Below are 24,254 nucleotides of genomic sequence, written 5' to 3'. Positions count from 1 at the left end.
ATTATTCCCAGGAGTATTATTTTGTTTTGTTTTTGTAGATTTCTTGGAATTTTCTATGAAGACAACCATGTCATCTGCAAATAGGGATAGTTTTATTTCTTCCTTTCCAGTCTATATGCTTTTTATTTCCTTTCATTGCCTTACTGCATTAGCTAGAATTTCCAGTACTAGGATGAAGAAGAGTGGTGCGAACAGACATTCTTTCCTTGTCCCCAATCTTAGGAGGAAAGTATTCAGTTTTTCACCATTAACTATAATGTTAATTGTAGGCTTTTTCATAAATGTTCTTTATCAAGTTGAGAAAATTCCCCTTTATTCTCAGTTCTCTTAGAGTTTTTATCATGAATTGGTGTTGAATTTTGCCAGTTTTTTTCTTTGTGATTTTTTTTTTTTAGCCTATTAATATGGTGAATTACATGGATTAACTTTTGGATATTGAACTAGCCTTGCTTTCCTGGAATAAACCCCTGTTGGTCATGGTAGAGAATTATTTTTATATTGCTGAATTATATTTACTAATATTTTAAGGGTTTTTACATCTATATTCATGAGAGATATACATCTGTAGTTTTCTTTTTTTGGACTATCCTTGTCTGTTTTTTGCTATCAGGGCATCCTAGCTTCACAAAATGAATTGAGACATGTTCCTTCCTCTTCTGTTCTCTGGAATAGATTGTGTAGAATTGGTGTTCATTCTTCTTTAAACATTTGATAGAATTCTCCAGTGACACCATCTAAGACTGGATATATCTTTTTCAGGAGTTTTTAAATTACAAATTCAATTTCCTTAATAGATATAGTGTTATTCAAATTATCTATTTCATATTGGGCAAATTGTGATCATCTGTATTTTGAGGAATTGATCCATTTCATCAAAGTTGTCAAATTTATTTGTGTAGATTTGTTCATAGTATCCTCTTATCTTTTTTTATTTTTTTGTGAGGGGGACTAGCCCTGAGCTAACATCTGATGCCAATCGTCCCCTGTTTTTTTCTTGAGGAAGAGTGGCCCTGAGCTAACATCTGTGCCCATCTTCCTCTACTTTATATGGGACACTGCCACAGCATGGCTTACCAAGTGGTGCGTTGGTGCGCGCCTGGGATCCGAACCTGCAAACCCCAGGCCGCTGAAGAGGAGCTCGCGCACATAACCTCTTGCGCCACCGGGCTGGCCCCTCCTCTTATCTTTTTGATGCCTTCAGGGTCTGTAGTGATATGCCTGTTTCATTCTTTTGTTTGTTTGTTTTGTGAGGAGAATTAGCCCAGAGCTAACATCTGTCGTCAATCCTCCTCTTTTTTTTTTTGTCCTGAGGAAGACTGGCCCTGGGCTAACATCCGTGCCCATCTTCCTCTACTTTATATGGGATGCCACCACAGCATGGTTTGACAAGCAGTGTCTCAGTGTGTGCCCAGGATCCGAACCTGTGAACCCCAGGCCACCACAGTGGAGTGTGTGCACTTAACCGCTGCACCACTGGGCCAGCGTCTGTTTCATTCTTGATGTTGGTAATTTGTGTTTTCTTCCTTTTTCCTTTATCATTCTTGGTAGAAGTTTGTCATTTCATTGATCTTTTCAAAGAACAAGCTTTTTGTTTTATTGATTTTCTCTAATTTTTCTGGTTTCAATTTCATTGATTTTTTTGCTCAACTTTATTTTTTGCTTCTGCTTCCTTTGGGTTTATTTTGTTCTCCTTTTTCTAGGAGCTAGGGGGAGCTAAGCTTATTGATTTGAGAATTTTTTTCTTTTCTAAAGTAAGAACTTAGTGCTATAAATTTCCTTCTGAGTACAGTCTTAGCTGAATCCCACAAATTTTGGTATGTTATTTTTCATTTTTATTAAGCTTAGTGTATTTTTTTCATTTTCCTTGAGAGTTTATCTTAGACTCATGGATTGTTTAGAAGTGTGTTTTTTAGTTTCCAAGTGTTTAAAATTTTTTCCAGTTTTATTTCTGTTATTGATTTCTAGTTTGTTTCTATTTGCTCAAAGAACACACTCTGTATGAGTTCAATTCTTTTAAATTTGTTGAAGTTTGTTTTATGGCTCAGGATATGGTCTATCTTGGCACATGTTCCATGGGCACTTGAAAAGGATGTGTATTTTGCTATTGTTGGATGAAGTGTTCTATAAATGTTGATTAGATGCTGTTGGTTGATGTGTTGTTGAGGTCTTCTACATGCTTTCTGATTTTCTGCCTAGTTATAAAGAAAGGGATGTTGAAGTTTCCAACTATAATTGTGGATTTGTCTGTTACCACTTTCAGTTCTGTCAGTCTTTGCTTCACATATTTTGCACCTCTGTTGTTTGGAACTTAACACATTTCAGATTGCAATGTCTTCTTAGTGGATTGACTCTTTATCCTTATGTAATAGCCCCCTCTTTCCTTGGTAATTTTCTTTGCTCTGGAGCCTACGTTACCCAATATTATTATAACCACTCTTGCTTTCTTTTGGTTAATGTTTTTGTGGTATATCTTTTCCACCCTTTTACTGTCAGCCTACGCTGTTAAATTTGTAGTGAGTTTTTTGTAGACACCATAGAGATAGCATGTTTTCTTTTTTTATCTACTCTGACAATCTCTGCCTTTTAATTGGTGTATTTAGACCATTTAATATAATTATATTTATTATAATTAATATAACTATTCAATCTACTTTAAGTTTTTATCACACAATATATAATACATTTATGTTTAATATAATTATTTACACTTAATATAACTATTTAATTATTACTGTATTAGGGCTTAAATATGCCATTTTATTTTTTTGTTTTCTGTTTATTTTCTTTGTTTTTGTCTCTCTGTTTTCTTTTCCTGCCTTCCTGTGGGCTATATGGACATTTTTTAGAATTCCATTTTGACTTATCTGCAGTGCTCTTGAGCTTATCTTTGTGTTGATTTTTAGTGGTTTCTTTAGGTGTTACATTATGTATACTTATCACACTCAACTGGTGTAGACTTTCTCCCAGTTCAAGTAAAGCACATAAACCTTCCCCCCTTTACATCCCTTTGCACTCCCCCATTTACAATATAATTGTCTTAAATATTTGCTCTATATACATTGAGAACCACATGAGGCAGTGACATATTTGCTTCAATCGTCAAACATAATTTAGAAAATTCAAGAAGAAAAGTCTATTGTATTTACGCATATTTTTACTATATTCCTCATTCTTTCTTTCTTCATGATGTTACCAGATTCCTTGTTTTATCATTTCCTTTCTGTTTAGAGAACATCCTGTCACCATTCTTTTACAGCAGATCTGCTGGCAACAAATTCCTTTAGTTTTCCTTCATCTGAGAATGTCTTAATTTCTCCTTCATTCTTGAAGGATGTTTTTGTTAGACACAGAATTCTGGGTTGACAATTGCTATTTCAGCACTTGAAAAATGTTGTACCACTTTCTTCTGGCACCCATAATTTCTGATGAGGAATCTACTGTATTTCAAATTATTTTTCCCTTAATGGCTAAGTTGTTTCCCTCTTATTGCTTTTAACTTTTTTCTTTGTGTTTCGTTTTTAGATGTTTGGCTGTGAAATGTCTTGGCATGGATTTCTTTGGTTTATCCTGTTTGAGGTTCACTTAGCTTCTTGAAATCTGTAGGTTTATGTATTTTGCCAAATTTGGGGAAATTTCAGCCATTATACGTTCAGAGTCTTTTTTTAGTACTGCCCTCTTTCTCACCTCCTAGGACTCTCATGTCATGAATCTTAGATTTTTGTTATAGCCCCACAAATCTCTGTGGCTTTATTCATTTCAGTTTATTTTCTCTCTGTTCAGATTGAGTAATTTCTATTGTTCTATCTTCAAGTTCTTCTTCATCTCCTCCATTCTGTTGTTGAGCCCATCCACTGAATCTTTTCAGTTACTGTATTTTTCAGTTCTAAGATTCCCATTCTGTTCCTCTTTACATCTTCATTGGGACTTTCTACTTTTCATTTGCTTCAAGCATGCTCATAATTACTCAGTGAAATATTTCTATAATGCTGATTTTAACACCCTGTCAGATAATTCTAACATCTCTGTCATCTCAGGGTTGGCATCTCTTGACTGTCTTTTCTCATTCAAGTTGAGATTTTCCTGATTCTTGGTATGATGACTGATTTTCAATTGAAGTCTGAACATTTAGAGTATTAGGAGATTCTGGATCTTATTCAAAACTTCTCTTCAGCAAGCCTCCTCTGACACTGCTCCAGCAGGGCAAGCGGGCGTGCTCCCTCATTACTGCCAGGTGGGAGCAGAAATTCAGGTTCCCTTCTGAGCCTCCATTGACACCTGGGGAGGAAAGGCTCCTTGTTACTGCTGAGCAAGGTGGGAGCTCCAGCTCCCTGCTAGGCCTCCATTGATATCACCCTGGCTGGGAAGGTCAAGAGTGCCTTGTTAATGCTCCCCAGTGGCCTCCATTGTGGAGGGTGACCTTGTTACTACCCAGCAGGAAGGACAGTTCAGGCTCCCCACTGGCCCTTCCAACCCATCCCACTCACCACTCTGACATGGGGAGAGGAGTTGAGGCACCTCATTACAGCCTGGCAAGGATGAAAACCTCGGCTCCCCACTCGGCCTTTGCTAAAGGGCATAGGGCCACAGTTTTTTCTATGTTGTTTGGCTGGAGTACGGCAGTTATTGTCTAAATTTTCTGTTTTGCTAGGCTGCCCCTTTCCCAGTCCTTTGACTAAAGCGAGCAGGATTTTCTTGGGGCTTTTTTTTTTTTTTTTTGTCTACATCCATTGGAATTTCCAATAGGTGAAGCTTCTTCATATCTCTTCCAAGTCTGGGATATATGAGGAGAAAAGAAAACCCAGAAAACTCACACGCTGTGTCATCTCACTGCTAGGCAGACCCCAGGCCATTCTGCCTTCTTCTCACCACCTTTCAGAGTCTTCTTATGTTTGTTTTGCACAGGTTTTTAGCTGTACTTAGCAGGAGGAATAGGGACAAGTACTTCTCCATTTTTCTGGACACAGAATCCTCTGGCTAATTTTAATATTGTCTCTCTTTATCACTAGTTTTGAACAACTTGATTATGATATGCCATGATGTAGTTTTCTTGCTCTTGGGGTTTTTATTGAGATTCTTGGATAGCAGGTTTATAGTTTTCATCAAGCTTAGAAAATTCTTGGCCTTTATTTCTTCAAATATTTTTTTTCTGTTCCCCCTCCATCTCCTTTACTTCAAGGACTCCAATTACCTATATATTAAGGTGTTTGAATTTTCCCCAGAGCTCACTGATGATCTTTTCATCATGTTTAAATTCTTTTTTACTCTGTGTTTCATTTTGGATAGCTCTTAGTGCTATGTTTTCTTTTTCAAGTTTGTTTTAAATACTTCTTTGGGGAGGGGACCTTACACTTCTACTCAATTAAGAGAGAGATTTTTACAGTCCAAAGTTCTTTCATGTTTTTTACCCCTATAATTCACAGGGAATGGGTTCCAGCAGCTCAGGCTCCTTTCCACCGGTTCTCACAAATGAAGAACTAATTTCTCTGGGTGGAGCAGGCTGGTGCTTCAGCTGAAACCAAGTACCTTTCTCTTTGGCTTCTTTCTTTTCCTGATCATTTCCTTCACATGTTTCAGGAAGTCAGCTCTTAGAGTGCTGAATATGCTCAATATGTACATTTATTCCTTTGGCAAGAATCTTTCCCTTAACTTGTTTGTTTACAACAATGCCGGCAGCATGCTGGGTGACACTGTAGACTGTTGCAGTTTTGCTGCCAGAACAGTTGTAGGGCATTCCTTTTTGAACAGTGCCCATTTCCTTGATATCTACAATATCACCTTTCTTGTAGATTTGCCTGTTTGTGGCCAAAGCAACAACTCCATGTTTTCTAAAAGGCCTAGAGAACATACAGTGGGTACCTCTCTTTTGTCCCTTTATGTTGATCATTTTGGCAAAGTACCAGAAGATGGACGCTCCGGCCAAAGCACTAGCGCTATGTTTTCAAATTCATTAATCTTTTCTTCTGGAACATTGAATCTGCCATTAATCCACCTAGTATATTTTTTATCTCAGACATTGTAGTTTATATCAAAAGAAGTTTGATCTGAGTCTTTTTTAAGTATCTTCCATGTCTCTACTTAATTTTTGAACACAGAGTATAGTTAATAACTGTTATAATGTCCTCGTCTGTTAATTCTAGCACCTTTCAGTTATGAGTTGGTATTAAATCACTTGATTATTCTCATTATGGGTCATGTTTTCCCGCTTCTTTCCAGGCCTGGGTAATCTTTGATTAGATACCAGATCTTGTGAATTTTACCTTGTGAGTGCTGGATATTTTTTTTTCCATAAACATTATTGAGATTGGTCTATGACGTAGTTAAGTTACTTGGAGACAGTTTGGTCCTTTTTGGTCTTGATTTTTTGATTCATCAGGCAGGCCTGGAGCACTGCTTGGGAAGAGGCACTGTTCCTGGCCTTGTGCAATCTCTTGACACTGTTCCCTCTAATTCTTTATGATGATTCTTTCCCTGGTCTCAGGTAATTGCCTCACAGGCATGCACTGCTCAGTACTCTGTTGCAGACTCGAGAGGGAACCGCTACAGAACTCTGAGTTCTCTTTCAGCCCAGGTCTCTTCTCTCCAGTACTGTCCTGCAAAGTCTAGCTTCCTTGTTCTCACTGGGCCCTCAGCTCCATCGCTCCAACTCATGAGGTATGCTGGCTCCACCTCAGCCCCTCCTCCCTGTGCCACAGCCTACAAACTCTCTCAAAGCATTAAGCTGGGACAGCTATAGGGCCTGCCTCATTTGTTTCCTGTCTATCCGAGATCACTGTTCTTCACTGTTTGAGGTCCAATTTCTTGAAAACCACTATTTCATATACTTTGAGTTCTTTGGTTGGGTCATGCAGGAGGGTAAATCCTGTCCCTGTTCCTCCATCTTGTCCAGTAGCACAAGTCCTCCTCTCCTTGGCATGTGGAAAGCGTGCCCCCTGACCTCTGCCTAAGTTATGTGTTCCCTGTCTCCCTGTTTCCCTTCAGTCTCTCTGGCTGCCCCTCTGGTGCTGCCCACCCTTGCATAATGTGTTTCCTGACTGGGCTTTACGCCAAGCTCTGTAGTACATTCTCCCGGATCACACTCACTCCCACAGGTTCCATTTCTATCTCTATGCTGACCTCTATCTTCAAGCCAAACTAGAGCCCCAAGTTCCAGACTCTTATCTCCAACTGCCCACTCGGCAGCACCCCCTGGAATGTCTCACAGGCACATTAAATACAAACCATCCACAACTGAGCTCACATCCTCTCCCCAGACCTGCTGCCCCTCCAGAACCCGTCTTCATGAACGTCACTGCCATCTACCAGGCCAGAAACCTAGGACTCGGCCTTGCACCTCCTTCACCCTCACTCTCACCTCCTGTCATCACTGAGGGCTGTCAGCTCTACCTCCTGAATATCTCTGGACTCTCACCATCTCCACCGCACGCCACGCCACCATTGCTCTCCCCTGCACCACTCTTACCCAGACACCTTTCTCTGGAGGAGTGGCCCGAGTAAAACTACTCAGACGCAAGTCTAACCATGGTACCCCCTGTGAGGACCTTCCAGTGGCCCCCTGTGTGCTTAGATAAGGCTCAAACTCCTTCCTGGGACAAGTACAGCCCTTCATGATCTGGTCCTTGGACCTCTTGCCCAGAGACCCCTATGTGTCTTCATTTGCCCGGGGCCTGGAGAGCTGGATTGTAACTGCCTGATAATTAAACCACCTCTCCACTAGAAAAGCCTATTCTCTGACGCTGGAGGTTACGCCTCCCACTATCCTGCCCTGCGCCTAATACGGTGCATAAAGAAGGCAGGGCTGCTGAGACTGGGTGTAAAAGCTGGTCCTGGGGTCAAGAAAGCTGGTTCCTCTACTCCCTGCCTGTGTCATCTTGAGCAAAACTCTTCCGGCCGCAGGTTCCCCGTATATAAAATGGGTGCAATCATCCCTCCTCTCCTCAAGGATATGTTAGAATCAGAAGAAAAAAACGTCTGGCTTTGTCAACCAGCGCGCTATAATTTGGTTTCTTCCACCGCATTTGCCCAGCAATCAGAACGGCGCCCGGCCTAGAAGCAGGGAGCACGCTCTCTCCGGTTCGCGCAAGCGCGGGACGCCCTGAGTGCGAGCGCCCGCGGCCTCACCCGCGCGGGCCCCGCCCACAGCCCGCAGGTGCGCGCCGGAGACGACCTACCCTTCAGCGCTGGGCCCGCCCCCTCCGCGACTCGGCGCCCGGGACGCAGCGCGGAGCCCTGCCATTGGCCGTCGTTCTGTGACGTCACCAGAGAGCGCCCGCCTCTGCCGACGTCTTGTTTAGAGGAGCTGCCGGACGCGCTGTAGTTGTAGTTCTGCGGGCGTGTCGCGGTCGGCGGGACGTGATAGCAGTGCGTCCGCGCCCGCTGACCTTAGATCCCTGGCCGGCTGCCGCCAGGTAGGTTGGGTGCAGGCCAGGCCGGAGGCGTCCCCGCACGAGGCGGCGGGGCGCCGGACCTCGCTCCCGCTCCCGGCCTCCCGCTGAGGGCAGGACTGGACCCAGGTCCCCGGCCGCTCCGACCACGGGGCGAGGCGGCCGCTCGTGAGCGCCCACGGAGTGCAGGGGACTAAGCTGGGCTCATAGGGAAAGCGAGGGACTGGCACAGGGTCCCAGGCGAGTGGTCGGCGGGACGCCGTCCCACCTACAACCTCAGTTCTCAGGCTGTTGTCGCCTCACGTCGCTGCTCTTTGCTTAAGGACCCCTTTTCGGAGTTGGATTGAGCTCGGGCTCTGATGCAGAAGCACCGGGGCCACTTTCTGACTGGTACCTTGGCAGGTGACTTCTCTTCTTTAAGCCTCCGTGTTCCCCTCTGTAAAACGGGGTGCAGTGCCTGGGGGGGAATTGCTGTTGGACGGAATGAGAACCTGCCTGTACCTGTCATGTGGGAAGGGCAGTTAGTGGAGCCCGGGGTTATGTTGGACAGCAGGTGACCAGCCTTATCCCTGAGGCAGCAGCCAACAGGCAACCAAGTTTCCCTGAGCATGGCTGAGGGCAGGCAGGGGGTCTGGGGCCTCTAGAGGATCTCCTGTTGGAGGTCTCTGCTTCTCACCACAACCTTCTGGGCTCAAGTATCCTAGGGGGGTGGGGGTGGGAGTGGGCTGAAGCTGGATTATCTTGTTTGCACAACACCTGGTTTCTGAACCAGGAACTTCGATGTCACTGGACTTGAATTCAAGTCCCAGCTCTTTCCCCTCCTGGGGACTATGGGCAAATCCCTTAACCTCTCTTAAGCCTTAGCTTTTTCATCTGTAAAAGGAGACAGGTGATTCCTTCCACAATTGTCAAAAGAATTAAATACATACCTTCCACAATTGTCAAAAGAATTAAGTCAGACATTGTAGATAAAGCAATTAAAATGAGACCTGGCATTCAGTGGAAGCAGCTACTGTTATTTTAGCATGTGGAGTGTCTGAGCGCATGCACTTGGGCTTGAATGGCCTTTTGACAGTGGCATGGTTGAGCTTGTGTAAGATAGGAGGGCAGGAGGCTTGAAGCCCCTGTTTTTCTGGTCCAACTCATCTGTCAGCACAGTGGTCAGATCAGTTACCTGGTCTATTGAGTCTTGAACTGAACAAGGCAGATTGCATGGTGGGGGTGAGGATCAGGAGTCTGGGACTACCTCCACATGCCTGAGCCTCAAGGGCTGTTTTTCAAAGCAAGGAACCATGCAGAGGAGGGACTGTTTGGAATGGAGGCTGGACTTAGATTAGAAACAAAACAAGACAAGAGAATGGGGTTTGTCTTTGAGTGGAGCCTGGAACTCAAAACAGGACCTGAGCTCTGTGATTTGAGGAAGGAAGGCACAGCCGCACCTCCTGAGGTTGCCAATCACCAAGCTTTCCCAAGTAGTGAAAAGTCAAGCCTCTGCTTCTGGCATTTGTTCATTCAGTAGAGAGTAGCTGAGAGCCTTCTGTGTGCCAGGCGCAGTGCTGGGCACTGTGGACTCAGCAGCGAAAGAGACAGATGTGGCCCCAGAACCTGGAGGGGTGACACCCCAGTGATGCCTCTCAGGCCTAGGCCCTGCCCTTTGCAGCCTCTTCCCTCAGGCAGCCTGTGCTCCAGCAGGAGAAACTAGATAATTAGTGACTGGAGAGGCAGGTGGGGGCTGCTCTTAGAAGGCTGGGACAGCCTGATAGGGGTTCTGGCTTGGCAATGTGAGTAGTGAAAAGCATTTTAAGTAGGAGGGTAACAGGATCAAATTGGCATTTAAAAAATTGCTTGTGACAGCTGTGAAGCCAGTTTCACCAGTGGTCACTTGCCCATGCTGGGCCCTACTCTTATCAAATTCCTAGCCCTGCTCATTTTAGCCCAGCCCAGCTTAGCTCAGTATTACTTCCTCTAGAAACTAGACAAAGGCAGGACCCTTGATCGTCACAGCAGTCGTCCCAATTGCTGAATCTTACTCGCAGCATCAGTTGTTCACATCAGTCTCCCCTGCAAGCAGGATGGCAGGGTGGAGCACGCCTGATCGACACTGTTTGCCCAGGTACAGTGTAAGCTTTCAGAAAGCGCTGGTTGGAGGAATGCTGGAATCCTGGCACCAGCTTAGTGCCTGGCGTGAGGTAGTCGCTCCTCTAGAAAGGTTTCATTACATACATTGAATTGAGCAAAAAATCACCTTGTAAAGTGTAAACATAAATCTGAAGCACTTTCTATGTGGTGTGCCAGGAACGCCTGATGGGCGAAGGGGCTTGGGCTGCAGCTGGCGGAACTCTGGGGATCCTGATGATGGTTCCTAGCTCCCTGTACCCTAGAACCTGCTTTTTTCTCCATAGACTCTGATGCTGGTCTCTGGTGGAAGGAGGTTGCGCACCGTTCTGCAGGCTCAGCGGTGGCCCTTTCAACAGTCCAGAGACATGAGACTGGTGCAGTTCCAGGCACCCCACCTGATGGGACCTCACCTGGGACTGGAGTCAGGGAATGGTGGAGGGGTCATCAACCTCAATGCCTTTGACCCCACACTGCCCAAGACGATGATGGAGTTCCTGGAGCAGGGAGAGACCACGCTCTCAGTGGCAAGAAGGTAAATCAGCAGGCAGCATTGTCCTGCAGCAACTACCCTGTTGCCCCTCTCCTACCTCCCATCCCCATCCCTGCCCTGGGAAACAACCAGCATGGAGCCCTTTTGCAAGGAAGCAGGGTAACCCCACCTCTTCTTTCTCAGCTGTTCTCTTAGTGAAGAGCCTTAGAAGTCTTAAATGACAACATCCTCAGTTTACAGAGGGGAAACAGAGGTCCAGGGAGGGTGATTAACTATCCTGAGGCCATACACTTGGTGGTGGACCCAGATGCTGCTTCATCACACTGCCTTCCCCAGAGGATTAAGTTGCTGCCTGCCTGAGGAGGCTGGGACCTGGGGTCCTAAGAGACATCTTGGGGAGCTGGGGGAGTGATTGGACTCTTGGCTCCTTAGAGGAGAGAGGACTGCCAAGAGATTTTATTAAAGATGGTTCTTGGGTTTGGGCTAGATTAGATAGGGACTTCCCTGAAGCCAGGAGCCCTATGGAATCTGGTCTAAAGACGTTGATGAACAGTAAATTAAAAACCACTTTGAGATATCATTTTCACCTGTTAAACTGGCAAAAATGCAACTGTTTGACAGCACACAGTGTTGGTAAGAGCACGTTTCCCATACTGTCACATTCTCCCAAGATTGGAAACTACTTCCATGTCCCTCATTAGGGAATTGGGTGTATCTCTACAGTGCAGTGATATGCAGCCATACGAAAAAAAGACAAAGCTATGTACTGTTATGGAGAGGTCTTCAAAATATATGTATATATATATTTAAAAGCTATATATGGTGTGCTCTCATTTGCGTAAAAAGAATGGGAGGAGAAGAGCATACATGGGGTCATTGTGAAGAGCTACACAGGACCACAGTGGTTGTCTCCAAGGATGGAGTGGGGTGACTAGGAGAGGGGGTAAGAGGAAGGACCTCTGTTATTCTCATTTGCACCTTGTGAATTCCCTTACATGGACATGTATTACCTAAGGGGGGAAAGGAAATCAGCACTGGATAAATAATAAATAGTGCTCTGATATCAGAGGGCAATAGCTGGGCTTGATTTTCACACTGACTCTGATGGTCGATAGATCTAGAAAATATATTTTAAACAGCAAAACTTGTAGCTGCTGTAGGGTCTCCCCAGCACGCCCCAGGATTGCTGGACTCCTCCCAGCCAGCCCCTCTCTCCTGCTCTCGTCTCTGCAGAGCCCTGGCTGCCCAATTACCAGTCCTACCACGGTCAGAGGTGACCTTCCTGGCCCCAGTCACGCGGCCAGACAAGGTGGTGTGCGTAGGCATGAATTATGTGGACCACTGCAAAGAACAGAACGTGCCCGTGCCCAAGGAGCCCATCATCTTCAGCAAGTTTGGCAGCTCAATCGTGGGGCCGTACGATGAGGTCGTCCTCCCGCCAGAGAGCCAGGTCGGTGCCTCCCCACTGCCCTCCCCAGTCGCAGGGGCCCATCACAGGGCACTCAGTGCTCAGCGTCCAGCCTAAAGGAGCCACCTGTTGCTCAGTAGTGCATTAAATAGAAACTTCAGGGGATTATACAGTAATAAGACTGGCCTCAGGAAAAAAGAAATTAATTAGAAGAGAGACCTTTCCATTATTCCCATTTGGATTACAAAAGTACTATACCTTCATTGTAGAAAATTAATAAAATTCAGCATGCATCTTCTAAGAATAAGGACAATGTCTTACATGACCATAATATCATCATCACAACTAAGAAAATTAACTTGAATAATATCTAATATATAGTCCAATTGGGTATATTCCCAGTTGTCCCCAAAGATGACTTTATTTTGTTTTTTGTTTGTTTGTTTGTTTGTTTTAATTTTTTGTTTATTGCAGTAACATTGGTTTATAACATTGCAAAAATTTCAGGTGTACATCATTGTACTTCTATTTCTGCATGGACTACATCATGTTCACCACCAAAATACTAATTACAACCCGTCACCACACACATGTACCGAATTATCCCTTTCACCCTCCTCCTTCCCCCCTTCCCCTCTGGTAACCACCAACCCAATCTCTGTCCCTATGTGTTTGTTTATTGTTGTTATTATCTACTACTTAATGAAGGAAATCATACGGTATTTGGCCTTCTCCCTCTGACTTATTTCACTTTGCATTATACCCTCAATGTCCATCCATGTTGTCACAAATGGCTGGATTTCATCGTTTCTTATGGCTGAGTAGTATTCCGTTGTGTATATATACCACAGCTTCTTTATCCATTCGTCCCTTGATGGGCACTTAGGTTGCTTCCAAGTCTTGGCTATTGTGAATAAGGCTGCAATGAACACAGGGGTGCATGTACCTTTGCAAATTGGTGTTTTCAAGTTCTTTGGATAAATACCCAACAGTGGAATAGCTGGATCATATGGTAGTTCTATCCTTGATTTTTTGAGGAATCTCCATACTATTTTCCATAGTGGCTGCACCAGTTTGCACTCCCACCAGCAGTGTATGAGAGTTCCCTTCTCTCCACATCCTCTCCAACACATGTTGTTTCCTGTCTTGTTAATTATAGCCATTCTGACGGGCGTGAGGTGATATCTCATTGTAGTTTTGATTTGCATTTCCCTGATAGTTAGTGATTTTGAACATCTTTTCATGTGTCTGTTGGCGATCTGTATATCTTCTTTGGAGAAATGTCTGTTCAGGTCCTTTGCCCATTTTTTAATTGGGTTGGTAGTTTTTTTGTTGTTGAGATGCATGAGTTCTTTATATATTTTGGAGATTAAGCCCTTATCAGATGTATGGTTTGCAAATATCTTCTCCCAATTGTTAGGTTGTCTTTTCGTTTTGTTGATGGTTTCCTTTGCTGTGCAGAAGCTTTTTAGTTTGATGTAGTCCCATTTGTTTATTTTTTCTATTGTTTCTCTTGCCCGGTCAGATGTGGTGTTTGAAAAGATGTTGCTAAGACCGATGTCGAAGAGCGTACTGCCTATGTTTTCTTCTAGAACTTTCACAGTTTCAGGTCTTACATTCAAGTCTTTAATCCATTTGGAGTTAATTTTTGTGTATGGTGTAAGGTAAGGATCTACTTTCATTTTTTTGCATATGGCTATCCAGTTTTCCCAACACCATTTGTTGAAGAGACTTTCTTTTCCCCATTGTATGTTCTTGGCTCCTTTGTCAAAGATTAGCTGTCCATAGATGTGTGGGTTTATTTCTGGGCTTTCAATTCTATTCCATTGATCTGTGTGTCTGTTTTTGTGCCAGTACCATGCTGTTTTGGTTACTATAGCTTTGTAGTATATTTTGAAATCAGGGAGTGTGATACCTCCAGCTTTGTTCTTTTTTCTCAGGATTCCTTTAGCTATTCGGGGTCTTTTGTTGTTCCATATGAATTTTAGGATTCTTTGTTCTATTTCTGTGAAAAATGTTGTTGGAACTTTGATAGGGATTGCATTGAATCTATAGATGGCTTTAGGAAGTATGGACATCTTAACTATGTTAATTCTTCCAATCCAAGAGCACGGAATATCTTTCCATTTCTTTGTGTCTTCTTCAATTTCTTTCAGAAATGTTTTATAGTTTTTGGTGTACAGATCTTTCACCTCTTTGGTTAAGTTTATTCCTAGGTATTTTATTCTTTTTGTTGCAATTGTAAATGGGATGGTATTCTTAATTTCTCTTTCTGCTACTTCGTTGTTAGTGTACAGAAATGCAACTGATTTTTGTATGTTGATTTTGTATCCTGCAACTTTACCATATTCATTTATTACTTCTAAAAGTTTTCTGGTGGATTCTTTAGGGTTTTCTATATATAAAATCATGTCATCTGCAAATAGTGACAGTTTCACTTCTTCCTTTCCAATTTGGATCCCTTTTATTTCTTTCTCTTGCCTGATTGCTCTGGCTAGGACTTCCAATACTATGTTAAATAGGAGTGGTGACAGTGGGCATCCTTGTCTGGTTCCTGTTCTTAGAGGGATAGCTTTCAGTTTTTCACCATTGAGGATGATATTAGCTGTGGGTTTCTCATATATGGTCTTTATTATGTTGAGGTACTTTCCTTCTATACCCATTTTATTCAGAGTTTTTTTGTTTTTGTTTTTGTTTTTGTTTTTTTTTGTGAGGAGATCAGCCCTGTGCTAACATCCGCCAATCCTCCTCTTTTTTTGCTGAGGAAGACGGCCCTGGGCTAACATCTGTGCCCATCTTCCTCCACTTTATATGGGACGCCACCCAGCATGGCTTGCCAAGCAGTGCGTTGGTGCGCGCCCGGGATCCGAACCAGCGAACCCCGGGCCGCCGCAGCGGAGCGCGCGCACTTAACCGCTTGCGCCACCGGGCCGGCCCCTTATTCAGAGTTTTTATCATAAATGGATGCTGGATCTTGTCAAATGCTTTCTCTGCATCTATTGAGATGATCATGTGATTTTTGTTCTTCATTTTATTAATGTGGTGTATTACGTTGATTGATTTGCGAATGTTAAACCATCCCTGCATACCTGGAATAAATCCCAGTTGATCATGGTGTATAATCTTTTTAACGTATTGTTGTATGCGATTTGCTAGTATTTTGTTGAGGATTTTTGCATCGATGTTCATCAGTGATATTGGCCTGTAATTTTCTTTTTTTTATGTTGTCCTTGTCTGGTTTTGGTATCAGGGTAATGTCAGCTTCGTAGAATGAGTTAGGGAGCTTCCCCCCTCCTCAATTTTTTGGAAGAGTTTGAGAAGGATAGGTATTAAGTCTTCTTTGAATGTTTGGTAGAATTCACCAGGGAAGCCGTCTGGTCTTGGAATTTTATTTTTGGGGAGGTTTTTGATTACTGTTTCGATCTCCTTACTGGTGATTGGTCTATTCAAATTCTCTACTTCTTCTTGATCCAGTTTTGGAAGGTTGTATGATTCTAAGAATTTATCCATTTCTTCCAGATTGTCGAATTGGTTGGCATATAGTTTTTCATAGTATTCTCTTATAATCTTTTGTATTTCTGAGGTGTCTGTTGTAACCTCTCCTCTTTCATTTCTGATTTTACTTATTTGTGCCTTCTCTCTTTTTTTCTTGGTGAGTCTAGCTAAAGGTTTGTCTATTTTGTTGATCTTTTCAAAGAACCAGCTCTTGGTTTTATTAATTTTTTCTATTGTTTTTTTGGTCTCTATTTCATTTATTTCTGCTCTGATTTTTATTATTTCCCTTCTTCTACTGATTTTGGGCTTTGTTTGTTCTTCTTTTTCCAGTTCCTTTAGGTGCATTTTTAGATTGTTTATTTGAGATTTTTCTTGTTTGTTGAGATAGGCCTGTATCGCTATAAACTTCCCTCTTAGAACCGCTTTTGCTGTATCCCATAAATTCTGGCATGTCGTATTTTCATTTTCATTTGTCTCCAGGTATTTTTTGATTTCTTCTTTGATTTCTTCGTTAACCCAGTCGTTGTTCAGTAGCATTTTGTTTAATCTCCATGTATTTGTGGCTTTTCTGATTTTCTTCCTATAGTTGATTTCTAGTTTCATACCGTTGTGGTCAAAAAAGATGCTTGGTATTATTTCAATCTTCTTAAATTTATGGAGACTTGTTTTGTGGCCTAATATGTGATCAATCCTGGAGAATGTTCCATGTGCATTTGAAAAGAACGTGTATTCTTCGGTTTTTGGATGGAATGCTCTGTATATATCTACTAGGTCCATCTGTTCTAAGGTGTCATTTAAGGCCAATGTTTCCTTATTGATCTTCTGTTTGGATGATCTATCCGTTGGTGTAAGTGGAGTGTTAAAGTCCCCTACTATTATTGTGTTACTGTCTATTTCTGTTTTTATGTCTGTTAATAATTGCTTTATATATTTAGGTGCACCTACATTGGGTGCGTAGATATTTACAAGTGTTATATCCTCTTGTTGGATTGTTCCCTTGATCATTATGTAATGCCCTTCTTTGTCTCTTTTTACAGTTTTTGTTTTAAAGTCTATTTTGTCTGATATGAGTACTGCTACCCCAGCTTTCTTTTCATTGCCATTTGCGTGGAGTATCTTTTTCCATCCCTTCACTTTCAGTTTGTGAGTGTCTTTAGGTCTGAAGTGTGTCTCTAGTATGCAGCATATATATGGGTCTTGTTTTTTTATCCAGTCAGCCACCCTATGCCTTTTAATTGGGGCATTTAGTCCATTGACGTTTAAAGTAGCTATTGATAAGTATGTACTTACTGCCATTTTTTAACTTTTTTTTTTTTTTCCTCAGTGTTTTAGTAGTCCTTCTGTGTTCCTTACTTCTTCTATACAGAATTGATGGTCACTTTAGTTTGACCTCTGTCTGAAAGCTGTATTCTTTAACTACCCTCCTCCCTCCTTTTATGTTTTTGATATCATATCTAACCTCTTTTTTGTGCATTTGTATCCATTACGTTCTAATCGTGGAAATAGATAATTTTTCCTATTTGTGGTCTTCTCTTTTCCCCTTAAATCAGTCCCTTTAACATTTCTTGTAACACTGGTTTCTTGGTGACAAACTCCTTTAATTTTTGCTTATCTGGGAAAATTTTGATCTCTCCTTCCATTTTGAACAATAACCTTGCTGGGTAGAGTATTCTTGGGTGTAAGTTTTTTCCTTTTAGCACTTTAAGTATATCGTGCAATTCTCTTCTAGCCTGTAAGGTTTCTGCTGAGAAGTCAGCTGATAGCCTTATGGGGTTTCCTTTGTATGTAACTTGACATTCTCTTGCTGCTTTTAGGATTCTCTCTTTATCTTTAATTCTGGACATTTTGATTATGATGTGTCTTGGTGTGGGCCTCTTTGGGTTTATCTTGTTTGGGGCTCTCTGTGCCTCCTGTACCTGGATGTCTGTTTCCTTCCTTAGGTTAGGGAAGTTTTCATCTATTATTTCTTGAAATAGATTCTCTGCCCCCTTGTCTCGCTCTTCTCCTTCCGGGACACCTATAACACGGATGTTAGTGCGCTTTATGTTGTCCCAGAGGTCCCTTAGACTGTCCTCACTCTTTTTAATTCTTTTCACTTTTACCTGTTCACCTTGGGTAATTTCTTCTAGTCTTTCTTCCAGCTCACAGATCCGTTCTTCTGTATCCTCTACTCTGCTTTTGAGTCCCTCTAATGAGTTTTTCATTTCCAGTATTGTATTCTTCGTTTCTGATTGGTTCTTTTTTATATCTTCCATTTCTTTGTTGACATTCTCACTGAGTCCATCTATTCTTCTCCCCAGATCAGTGAGCATCCTTAACACTCTTAGTTTGAACTCTCTGTCAGGTAGGTTGCTCATTTCTGTTTCACTTAGTTCCTTTTCTGGGGTTTTGTCCTGTTCCCTTACTTGGAATGTATTCTTTTGCCTCCTCATTTTGCCTCTTTCCCTGTGCTTGTGTCTACGTATTAGGTAGGTCAGCTACGTCTCCTGCTCTTGGATAGGTGACCTTATGTAAGTGATGCCTTAGGAGGCTTCCAGTGTGCTTCCCTCAGTTCTCAATGTTCCAGGGTTGACCCCTATGTGGGCTACGTGTGTCCTTCTATTGTGGCCTGTTAGCTCTCCCTGTAGGCGCCCAGGGAGGCTGAGTTATGCTCCTGGCCAGCTGTTGTAATGCTCAGCTGCTTGTAGTTGTTGTGGGCCCTTTAGTCTCTATCAGGTGTGGGGAGCCCCAGCACAGTTGGCTGCAAGTTCTAATACCACATTTGTGTTGCAGTATTTCTTTTAAGTGAGTAGGCCCCCAGTGTGGCAGGTTGTTAGGCTCAGGGCCTTACAATTGCTGTAAGCCTCTAGCCTATTAGGTCTCTTGTCAGCTCTCTGAGGATTGCAGCTGGGTGGGGCTGCCCTCAGGCACAGGAGCACCCAATTGTTTCAGGCTTTGGAAGGTGGGGCAAACCTCCTATGTGGGTCTTTGAGAAGCACAAGTCTTCTGCAGCTGACAAGCCCTGTTGCCCACAGGTCCACACACACAGTCAACACAGTCCTGCCCCATGTGAGCGCCCCGACCTCCCCAAGCGGACCCAGTCTCTCCACGGCGGGAGCCCCACACACTCCGCCACCACCCCACACTCTCCAACCGCTCCTTGTGCACACCCTGCCCCGCTCAAGTCAGCTCAGTTGCCAGGCTGCAGAGAATCCAGTCACCAATCTATGCAGGCCCACACGTTGCCTGAGGGCTTGTTGTTGGGTAGGACCAGTCTCTAGGGTGGGCTGCCTGCCCTGGCTGAGCTGGATTAAATCGGTGCTCTAGCGGGTGGAGCAGACCCTGGGCTAGCAGGTCTCAGGGAAAACTCCAATGGCGTCTGTGTCAGCATGCTCACACCAGGCCACAACAATGGCCGCCGCCAATGTCCCAGTCCCTGGAGAGTTCTCACCCCTCACCGAGATGCACTCAGGGCCTATTAGGTGAGTCTCTTGTCACCGAAGCACTGTGCACCTTTCTTTCTGGTGATTTTAGGATGCTTTCTGGAACGGGTGAGTTTGTGCGCGGGCCCTTTAAGAGCCAGTTTTAGTTTCTTTGTGAACCGGGTTTTCTGGGGGTGCTACCCAATGCTTTAGTAGCAGGCAAAGTCAGATATTATGCCACTGGTGTCAATTGTGCTGGGTCCACAAAATGCCCACAGCGGGGGTGCTCCCCGGCTCAGGACCCCGCGCCTCCAGGGAGGCTGCGTACCTGGGAGCTGCTCCCGGTGGTCGTGACGCTGGCGGCTTGTGAAGGCGGCGTTTTTCCTCTCCGGAAGGGAGTCTCTGCCTCTTCCACCTCAGTTAGGATTGTCCGTTGTTGCAGGAGTTCCTCTCATCCAGTTCTCAGTTCTGTCTCAGGGGTAATTTTTCCACGAGTAGTTGTAAATTGGCTGTGTCCACGGGAGGAGGTGAGTTCCGAGTCTGCCTACGCCGCCATCTTGACTCCGCCCTCCGATGACTTTATTTTGGATACTGTTTTGTTTGGTTTTTGTTTGTTGCCCAGGATCAATCAAGGCCACGCATCGTATTTGGTTATGTCTCTTTAGTGCCTTTAATCTAGAACAGGGATCCACAGACTTTTTCTCAAAGGGCCAGTTAGTAAATATTAGGCTTTGAATGCCATATAGTGTCTGTTGCAACAACTCAGCTTTGCCACTGTAGTCTGAAAGCAGTCATGGCTGATACAAAATTGAATGAACATGGCTGTGTTCCAGGAAAACTTGATTTTCAGAAGCAGGCAGTGAGCTGGATTCAGCTCACAGGCAGGCCATAGTTTGCTGATCTCTGATCTCAAACAGTCCCCCTGCCCTTTTCTATCTTTCATGACACTGACTTATTGAAGAATCCAGGCAAGTTGTCTCGTGGTAGTATATCCCACACTCTGGATTTGCCTGGTTGTTTCCTCATGATTAGATTCAGGTTAAACATTTTTGTCTACATGGGTGTCTTAGTTCGTTTAGGCTGTTATAACAAAATGCTACAGACTGAGTGGCTTATACACAACAGAAATTTATTTCTCACAGTTCTGGAGGCTGGGAAGGCCAAGATCAAGGCGCCAACAGATTTGGTGCCCAGTGAGGGCCCACTTCCTGGTTCATAGACCGCTGTCTTTTCACTGTTTCCTCACATGGCAAGCAGAAGGGGCAAAGGAGCTCTCTGGGGTCTCTTATATGGCACTAATCCTATTCACGGGGGCTCTGCCCTCATGACCTACTCACCTCCCAAAGGCCCCACCTCCTAATGGCGTAACATTGGGGGTTAGATTTCAACATAGGAGTTTTAGGGGGACACAAGCAGTCAGTCTTATAGCAACAGATGTTGTATACTCACGTTGCATCCCATTGGGAGGCTCATGTCAGGTGGTCCGTGATCACTTAGTTTACTTGATGTTCACTAGATCTCTCCATTGTAAAGGTGCATTTCACTGTGGTAATTAATAATCAATCTATAAGGTAACAGTTTGAGACCATGTGACTATCTTATTACCACAGCTTTTCATCCAGGGATCCTCTGGTCATCCTTACTTGAATCCATTATTACATTGGGGGTTAGAAAAGGTGATTTGTCTATCATGCCTTCTCTTACTAGCTAGCATTCTGGGAAGAAAAGCTGCCTCCCTCCTTTTTTTTTTTCACCCCTGTCCCCTTAGTATCACTGGGAATTCCTGATTTTTATTTTTATCCAATATGTTGTAATCTGTCATTTACATTCTTTTTGATATTCAAATGGTCTCAATTTGGCCAGTGAGGGGCTTCAAGTTGGCCCCCATCCCCATCATTTTTTGAGCACTTCTTTGCTTTGTGGCCAAGACATTTCAGGCTCATCTTGTACTGTGTTTTGGATCTGGAATTAGCCATTTCTCCCGAGGAACCCGGTTCTTTCTAGTGGGGAGCGGTGCAAGAGACCAAGGGGTGTCAGGTGTGTTCATAGCAACTCTGGTTGTTACTGTTAGAAAGAGCAGCCAATTTGAAAGGCTAAATTGTATCTATTTTATAGTTGCACTTTGCTGATTATGGGAAAGGCTGAGCATGTTTTCATTTTTTGTGGCCCTATGTTTTCTTTTTGTGAATTGTTTATTCAAGCCTTTCGCCCACATTTATTTTGGCATGTTGATCTTTTTCTTATCATTTAAGTGAGTTAATGAATTAAGCACTTAGCATGGTCCCTGGCACACGGTAGGGTTAGCTATTATTACTTGGTATTCATCCTTTTTTGGACGTATCAAGAGTGACTTCTAAACTCAGTCCCCCAGACTAGCGTTGCTCCCCTACGTCACAGTGGGGAGCTGTGCCTGTCTCCAGTGGTGCTGCTTGCCACTGCCCAAAGCCTATGGGTCTACAAGTCACACCTCTCCCCTCGTTCACTCCACTCTGGTTCTTGGTGATTACAAATGTGGGCCAGCAGTGACCCCCGCATTAGAGGCCCAGGCCCTGACGCACAGTGTGCAGTGCCTCAGCACAGGAAAGGGCCCCAGAGCCAGGCAGTTCACCGCTCCTCTCCCACTCTACAGCAGGTGGACTGGGAAGTGGAGCTGGCCGTGGTCATTGGAAAGAAAGGCAAGCACATCAAGGTGAGGTGGAAGGGGTGGTGCCAGCATTGGCACACTCCCTGGCATTGGGAAGTAGTTCGCACTACCTGCTTTGGCACCTGCCTTGCCCCTCGCCCACCAAGTTAGGCTAGCTCTGCCTACTAACATGGGATAAAGGCTTTGTTACAGGGCTTGGAGTCACTGTGATCTAACCTCCAGTCTGGCCAAATCCCCTGCCCCCTGTAGGCCACAGATGCCATGGCTCATGTGGCCGGCTTCACTGTGGCACATGACGTGAGTGCTCGTGACTGGCAAATGAAACGCAATGGAAAGCAGTGGCTGCTGGGAAAAACCTTTGACACCTTCTGTCCCCTGGGCCCAGCCTTGGTGACCAAGGACAGTGTAGCAGGTAGGTCTCTAACAGCCCGTGATGACTCTTCCTGCCCTTGCACAGATACATTAGAGTAAAGAAAAAGCAGTGCTCAGGAAGTGGGTGTTCGGCGTGGGCTCAATGCAGAGCACCGCCACCCGTGGCTGCCTTTTGCTGATTCCTTAGACAGCAAGTCTCTAAACCTGGGCCACAAGTTCTCAGCAGGCCTCCCTCCATTTCCCCTCACCCCCTAGAGGACCACAACCCCAGAGGTGGTGAATCTGCAATCGTGAAGTAAATTACAAAGAACAGTGCTCCCTGATGGGTGGGCCTGGCTTCCTCTAGCCACCACCATCTGGGAGAGTCTAAGTTGGAAGGAAGCAAAGCTGGCCCTTGAGCACCAGAGAATGGCTATCACAAAGCCCCTTTATTTTCCACACTAAGGGAGCTGGAGAGCACCAACACGACCTTGCCCAGCCAGTGTTACCAGGGCAGCACCAGCTATAGGCAGCAAGAGCACAGTGAACCAGGAGGAAAGACGGCAGGTCAGAGGGCAGGGTGCTGCCATTCAGTTGGGGGCGTGTCCAGGCAGTTCAGCCTCACACCACCCTATGCAGTAGTCACTGAAGTTAAATTGTGTTCCAGATGCTCTAAGGGGTGTACTTGTGACTGTGTAAAACAAAAGTTAAGATAAAAGAGCTGGTTAGTCAGGACACTATTATGGGTAAGCCATTCCCTGCCAGCATCAGGTGCAGGAGGCTTCATTGCCCCTGCTCATGCTGTTACCCTGTTGCTTTACAGATGTGAAGTCATTTTTAGATCTGCAATTCTCAGCCTCTGCTGTGGACAGAAGTCCATTTTTTATGGCAAAAAACTGCCATTTTTCTCTTCTTCTGGAGGATCTGGGACACAGTCTCTCCTTAACTCACCCAGCTGACCACTGGCAGGTGCTCTGATAGGTGGTAGATACAGACTTGCGGAGGCCAATGTCCACATAGAAAGTACCAGAGTAGGGAGTGCTGAGTCTGAACAAGCAGAGTGCCAGGAGCATGTGCAGGGAGACCAGCAGACAGCCCTTTCACCTGGCAAGTCACAAGGCCTCCCTGTGCTTTCATTTTCCAGCTGAGTGTAGGGGGAGGTTTGAGGGAAAACAAGGAGAACCCCAAGGTGTTATTTTTGCATTTCAGATCCACACAACTTAAAGATCTGCTGCCGAGTGAACGGGGAGGTGGTCCAGAGCAGCAACACCAACCAGATGGTGTTTAAGACGGAAGAGCTGATAGCCTGGGTGTCCCAGTAAGTGGAATGGAGCCCTGCCCCACACACCCACCTGAGGCTGAGCTGAGCCCTCCATCCCTGGCTGTTGCCACCTCAGCCCCTGGTCTCACCTGGCCCTTTATGCCCTAGGTTCGTCACTCTCTACCCAGGGGACGTCATCCTGACGGGGACTCCCCCAGGTGTTGGTGTATTTAGGAAACCTCCTGTCTTTCTCAAGGTAGGTTGACTAAAAGGAGGAAAGGGAGAAGGACCCAGAAGGCCTGGCAGGCTTGGCTCAGATTTGAGAAATCCCGGCCTGTGTATGTGTAGAAGTGTGTCAGACTAAAGGACTGACACCCTCGCGGCCTGCTCTGTTGCAGAAAGGTGATGAAGTCCAGTGTGAGATTGAAGAACTAGGCATCATCATCAACAAGGTGGTGTGATGGCTCCTGCCACAGGCCCTGGACTTAGGAGGTGGGTGCATCCATTCCCACTCAGCCCAGCACAGGGAGAGGCCATGCCCCCGTGAGTCTCCCTCTTCCAGGGAGAGGAGATGGAGCTCTCCTCAATAAACTTCTCAGGCCAAAGCAACTTGGCTTCTGCTCCTGTTTGTCGTCTTTTAGGGTATGTTTCAAAGAGCAAGATAGGGCATTCTCATGGGGTGGGTAGGGAGAGCGCGCGCACACG

The 24,254-nt window shown here is 44.6% G+C and overlaps 1 protein-coding gene and 1 pseudogene across 2 annotated transcripts; one reads left to right on the top strand and one right to left on the bottom strand.

Moving 5' to 3' along the window:
• Positions 1-5,407: 5,407 nt before the first annotated feature.
• LOC131399970 (large ribosomal subunit protein eL21-like) lies at positions 5,408-5,887 on the bottom strand (annotated as a pseudogene).
• A 2,410-nt stretch (positions 5,888-8,297) lies between these two features.
• Positions 8,298-24,203, top strand: LOC131399919 (fumarylacetoacetate hydrolase domain-containing protein 2A). 2 transcript variants are annotated; one of them, XM_058534558.1, is made up of 8 exons: positions 8,298-8,405; positions 10,784-11,031; positions 12,223-12,439; positions 21,923-21,982; positions 22,187-22,349; positions 23,498-23,606; positions 23,718-23,805; positions 23,948-24,201. In XM_058534558.1, the coding sequence occupies exons 2-8, from the start codon at positions 10,790-10,792 to the stop codon at positions 24,008-24,010; spliced, it is 942 nt and encodes a 313-aa protein (XP_058390541.1). In that variant the 5' UTR covers positions 8,298-8,405; positions 10,784-10,789; the 3' UTR covers positions 24,011-24,201. The 2 variants fall into 2 exon arrangements, with proteins under 2 accessions (XP_058390541.1, XP_058390542.1); XM_058534559.1 differs by lacking the exon at positions 21,923-21,982 and having other exon boundaries at positions 23,948-24,203.
• The last annotated feature ends 51 nt before the right edge of the window (positions 24,204-24,254 follow it).

This window comes from Diceros bicornis, chromosome 40 (assembly GCF_020826845.1).
Source record: "Diceros bicornis minor isolate mBicDic1 chromosome 40, mDicBic1.mat.cur, whole genome shotgun sequence".
NCBI lineage: Eukaryota > Metazoa > Chordata > Mammalia > Perissodactyla > Rhinocerotidae > Diceros > Diceros bicornis.
This window is presented reverse-complemented; position numbering and strand designations above follow the sequence as displayed.